This window comes from Argopecten irradians, chromosome 5 (assembly GCF_041381155.1).
Source record: "Argopecten irradians isolate NY chromosome 5, Ai_NY, whole genome shotgun sequence".
Taxonomy (NCBI): Eukaryota; Metazoa; Mollusca; class Bivalvia; order Pectinida; family Pectinidae; genus Argopecten; species Argopecten irradians.
This window is the reverse complement of record NC_091138.1, coordinates 25,536,053-25,542,052: the sequence shown is the minus strand read 5'-3', so window position 1 is coordinate 25,542,052 and position 6,000 is coordinate 25,536,053. Positions and strand designations below refer to the sequence as shown.

The window sequence follows — 6,000 nt, the reverse complement described above, 5'->3', positions numbered from 1 at the left end:
ACAAGGCCATACAACAATCGCCTCACCTGTCGGTCGAGATGAAAGGCGGACGAGAGGACAGGTGTGCCTTTGGCGGGTATACAACTTTACCTACAGACAGCTGTCGGCATCCGACAATAAAGCAAGTTTTGAAAACATACAACAAACTTAGAATACATAGATGAAACAGGTAAATAAACAAATGAAAAAATCACGTAATAAAGATATCAAGATAAGTTGGAGCGATAAAACTGGTTATTTTTGTTGTAGAAATATTGATCATATATTAAGCTTTAATTCGAGAACTCGTTAACATACTGTTAGAATTTTAAACAAATTGGTTTAACAGACCTTTCTTTGCTCGTTAATTATTTGTAATAATAAGGCCGTGTCACTTCACGTGGTTTTACAGACTTACAAACGAGAGCATAAACAGTGTGTACAGAGGAGGCCGCAATTCCAGGCTCCGTTCGGGGCCTATCGCGGATTTATATTGCATTATAATTACAGGCATCGGTCATTAAAAATGATGATGTCATACCGTAGATAGATATTCGTCTATAAAACTGACAGGATATCCAGATTTGTGAAGATTGCTCGAGTGACCTGCCTGGAATAAATCTGCCCCTAAGACGTTTATCTAAATCATCTTTTAATTTTGATACAGTCAGTTCCCCAAGGAGGAGCTCTAATCCAGGCTTTACAATAAGCCTCTATTGCAGGCAGTTTACCGAGCACTTCCGAGTACCGTTAGTTGTCATAAAACCATCACGTTACGTCACTGGGAAATGGGGCCATAGAAACGTATGATTAGGCTCAGCAATTTTGCCGCGAAAAATAAAATGTTGAGCAATACATCGGTGTGCTGTAGATGACCTTTGCCACCGTGGAAATACGATTACACGTACTAAACAATATTAATTAGCTTTAGAAATATCAAGTTTTAACGACATGAAAGAAATCTCGATTTGATGTGATAATAAAAATATGTAATAAGACACGAAACATATAATCATAAATACATCTTATATGTGAATGCTGTAACAAATACAGAAATCCCAAAAGTTCCCTCAAATTGCTGCGCCCGACAAACAGTCCTTGACCATAAGTCTTTTACATTCTTCAGATAATAAAAAGGGATGATTTTATTTTATTCATCTTTAAGACTCGTCTTCAGAAATTTTTTTTTCGGTTGAATTTTGTTCCATGTGATTGCTACTCGTCCCAGAGATATCGTAAAGACATATACATAAATCATTAAGTCGAATTTTATAAATGGAATTGATATTCTTGAAGCAGCAGATAATTCTATGTTGAGGTAGTTTCATGGGGAGGCAGATCTCTTTATAAATACAACTTAAAATGATTCGGTTCCGTCAAATAAAATGGCTGTGGAATTATGGAATTGGACTGACTATTTGCACCTATTTACCAGCTCTATCAGTTGAGTGTTAGGGTGGAAAACTAGAGGTCCCGAGTTCGATTTCTAGCGGAATAGGGGTGCGCCAATTCGGGATCGAGAGGGCCAAGGATTGTTTAACCGATTTGAGAGTAAATGTCATTTGCTGATAGTTATCTTGACCGCTGTTTTGTTAATAACTTTCCATCTATCTTGACCACTCTGAGTAAACGTCAGTCTGGCCATGATTAAGTCATACTTGAACGGAGGATAAAGAAACAGGTAAATAAGATTGTATCATTACCAATCTCCTTGTGGTAATCCCATTGGGGCTAAAGTAGTCTTTGTAAGGCCGTGGGCAGTACAACAGGATAATCGGCCCCATGTCGGTAATCCCCAGTCACCATGACTACCTCACCGGGTCGGGATACTGTCGTAACACTAACGTAACATACAAAGAATGTTCCTATTTATGAGTCTGTGACTTCTATACAATGTAAACTTCAGAAGGAAAACAATCAAACAAAGTATATTTTAATGTGTTATAATATTAAGCTGGTATCACGAAATATCATCCCGACTGAATAATAAAAATTCAGTTGCGTTGTTTACCATTACTTGCAAAGTTGTGAATTGTTATTTCTTTTTATAAAAAAATACTGTTTTCAGTATGATGTGAGAAAACACAATAGAGTACCACACCCACACTGATACAGATGTATAAATACATGTCCATGTTTTAATTAATTGGTGTCAGAAATATGGAATATATTAAATATGTCAGCTTCTAATGTTCATTGAAAATTATTTTTTTCTTTAAAAAAATGAACGTTTTTTTCCCCGTTTTGACGCTGATTGCAGTTATCAGTCATATAATTTATTGCATGTCTCGCCTATCAGACTGACATTCTATCAATGTAAGTACAGTAATATAGAAATAGCATGGATGAGATATATATTCTATGTGTCATCCAAGGCCTGACATGTTTATTGAACAAATTATTCCCACATGTATAAAATAACAATCATGAACACTTGTAAAATAATTCTGATTCCCTGTGTCATTGTAAAATAAATTCTTAACTCAGTAAAATCAATTATTGAGACCCATATAGATCAGTTATAATTAAATTATAAACAAATGTCATTTTATCTAGACATATCAATAAGTTATAAGCAAGTGTCAATTTATTTGGACTAAGTCAATGTCAGTATTGACCTGTATAAATAAACCATGTATTTCAGATGAACATAAAAACTAATTTAGATTAATGTGTTATGCTCAAAATATCTAACTATTCATTTTACAGAACTTGGTTTTGATACTTATGAATTATGAATATATGCATTCCATATTAGTGCTATAAAGACAATGAATAATTCATTAAAGTGATCTGTTTAACAATGTAATATTATATATTTCCTGATGATCATTAGTCAGTCATGAAAATATGTTATTACATTAACTGATTACAGCAGTAATTATTGATTATAATGGTTATATTATCTGATCATTTATTAAATATCTTCCAAGTATAGATTAATGTGTATCAATATATGTACATCATTAACTACTCTGAATTAAAAAGATACCAGAGTATACTCTTATTTTGCTGATATGAAAATCTGTCTCTGTCTGGAATTAAATTGCAGCATATTTGGACATGCATTATAAAAACTAAATAAAGTTTACAATATAAGTATTATCATTTACATATATATTTGATTTATAAGTATATAATGATATATGTCCTTAATTATCTGCTTATCCATGAGATATTTTATTGATAGAATATGACTTGTAAGAGGTTATAATGTATGTCTCTTTAAATCAGAAAACATCAAAAGTATCAGAGAGTTTTTTACCTTGAGAAGTTATGTAATATCAATCATGACTTAACTACCAAAATATATATTCATCTGTGCTTGACAAACAGCAGTGTAAAATAAAATAGGTAAAAACACACACTGTAAAATCACTGTATTTCACATGGAAAATTATCAAAATCTAATTGAAGATAAATTCAAGTAATCTTGTAATGTACATTGATTGATATAATTACGTAATCGTAATTTTTTGATTTTATACAATTTTACCCTTGAATATTACTGAAAATTAACAATTATTGTTCAAGTAAATTCCATTAATTTTACTGTAATGAACCTCTAAATACACTTATGTTGGTGGGATCATGGCTGTATATATTTACTGAAAGAAAGGCAGCAAAAATAATCAATATGCATGAATTATATTCAAGAATAAGCCAATTAAATTTAAACCAACTTAATTAATGTCTATTTACCCCAATTAAACAGAATTAAAATTCATTGAAGTCTCTCGAATGAATACAGTGTAATACACACACACTCACAATGTACTACAAATGTATTACTAAATTCTCATGAATGAACAAGACACGCCTAGCCAATAAGAACCAATGAGCTGAAAAGTAGGCGTGGCTACACAGACCTTTATCCAATGATTTATCACTTTGGCCTGCCTTCTCAGCGCTAAACGGTTGGTTACGCCAGACTAGTTTGTCCGTTTTCAGCGCACCGTCAGGTTCTCAATGGTTGATCGTAGCAGTTAGTGGGGATCTCAAAACTTCCTTCTGAAAAATCAACACACTGAAATTGATAACAGTAATGTCACATTGCAGGGCTGGAGTACATGACTTAGGGAACAGGCAAGTTCTATTCGGATAACAGAAACGACACGGAAAGGAGTTTACGAGTACGGAGAGGATTATTTTTGTGGATATTGATGATTTGGTGAAATGCACGTGTGAAAAGTTATGAAAACGTGAAAAATAGCATTTACCTTTACCAACTTGTAAAGTGTGTAAGTCACTTGGATGTGTATCGCAGTGTGCCCGTGGGGAGATATACAGTGTTTAATAGGAATACAAACACACAGTAATGTACACAGTGGATTATTATTATATACTAAGCACACCGACTGTTGTGTTTTAATTGTCAAAACACTCATGGCAAGATATTCAACAAATTTTGGAATTTAATCATATTAATCTGCAAACATGCAGTTGAAAAGGAAACGTGATTTTATCTCAACAACTGTTTTTAATGTGTTTTTGACTGCTGTTGTTTTTCTAATCAATGGAGGACGTTCTGAAAGCAGAGGTAAGTCCTATTTTCTACATTTTCATGTTTATTTTAACTGTTGTCATCTGGGAATTATTGGCCGTTGAAGAATATTACAAGGGCCCTTTGCGACCGTCTAAAGAACACTTGGTTTCTCCGAGCCGATTACTTCCTGCCGAGAGGTGAAATACAATTCCTTTCAATCATCCCTCAACACATCCCGGGAGTCTATCGATTTTAAGACACCCTCTTCGTGTAGAAATGTACCTTCATCCAATACTTCTGCCATTCTCTTTAAATAATTAAAAAAAGTTCTCCTGAAATATATACAACATAGTGGGTAATGCAGATAGGAGCCATGGTTTTAAATAAATCAATTAAAATTACCGTTGGAATTGTAAACTAAAAAGTTACTTACATTTCATTATATCCTCAAATTGATAAAATGTCTTCCACCTGAAAGATTTATTCACACGTATAAGAAAAAAATTGCCTTATAAAAAGTTAAAGTCTATTGTAATTAAAGTTTTGATTTAAAATCCTGTCTCCGTTTGAAGTGGGACACATGGCGGAGGCTCGATAATGGCTATTTGTATATTAAAACGCTTATTGCAGTAGCCCATGGAGGCTGACTTCAGTGATTGAGTCTAGCTTTTACTCAAGGTGTAAAATCGATGGTAGTTTCTTACGGCATGCAGCGCGAGAGCAATTAAAGTCGAGTACAATGTCTCGATATAGCTTATTGATATTACAACAGGCTTTCTAAAATCGTAGTTAGACCTAGAAGTCGTCTACTGCAAACTAATATACTGCCGCGTCGAAACCTTGATTTATAATATTGATTTTCAATGTTAAATTCGATAATTCTTGGTTATTTATGTAATCCGAAACCGTGTTATTTTTCCGTGGATTAGGAAATTTAATAATAATAGAAAGTAGGATTTGTATAATTTGTTGATAATCAATGGTTTATAAATTGCTATATATATATCATTAGAATTCGGTTAGAGGCGCTTACGAAAAGGCAATCGATATATATATATGTTAGTGTAAGTGAAGCCGTTTTAACATACACTTGTGAAGTGGTTTAGAACCCGGCGGCCACAGAATGCAAGATAGATAAAATCCAAATAAATTTTCGCTTTTGAATCATGAACCCCGTTTATGATTTTATTTACAAAAGTCGAAATGGATTTTATGAATAGTAATAGCAAAAGAAGCAATTGCTTTCTCCTTTATGTATGTCTGTTTATTTATAATTCTTGACATTAATGGGCAGAGCAGAAGATAAATTTTACTTCAAAGAAAAATTCCCATCCACATTAACAAGAAAACTTTTCGGTGCGAATTGTACTATATAACTGTTTGAAGTCGTGCCTTCTGGTCAGCGGGAAAATCAATTACAGTCGATAATTTGATGGCGATTACAAGGTTGTTTGACAAATGTTCCACGGACAGAACCGGACAATAGGAATAGTGACCACTAATTGAGTGTGATTAATGTGTTATGTGCTACCTAT

The 6,000-nt window shown here is 33.4% G+C and overlaps 1 protein-coding gene across 1 annotated transcript in view; it reads left to right on the top strand.

The window, feature by feature from the left end:
- The first annotated feature begins 3,948 nt into the window (after positions 1–3,948).
- LOC138323341 (netrin receptor UNC5C-like) overlaps positions 3,949–6,000 on the top strand; it is an 86,517-nt gene continuing 84,465 nt past the window's right edge. Inside the window, exon 1 of the mRNA XM_069267894.1 lies at positions 3,949–4,519. Within this exon, the coding sequence (XP_069123995.1) occupies positions 4,417–4,519 (103 nt within the window). The 5' untranslated portion in view covers positions 3,949–4,416. The remainder of the gene's footprint in view (positions 4,520–6,000) is intronic.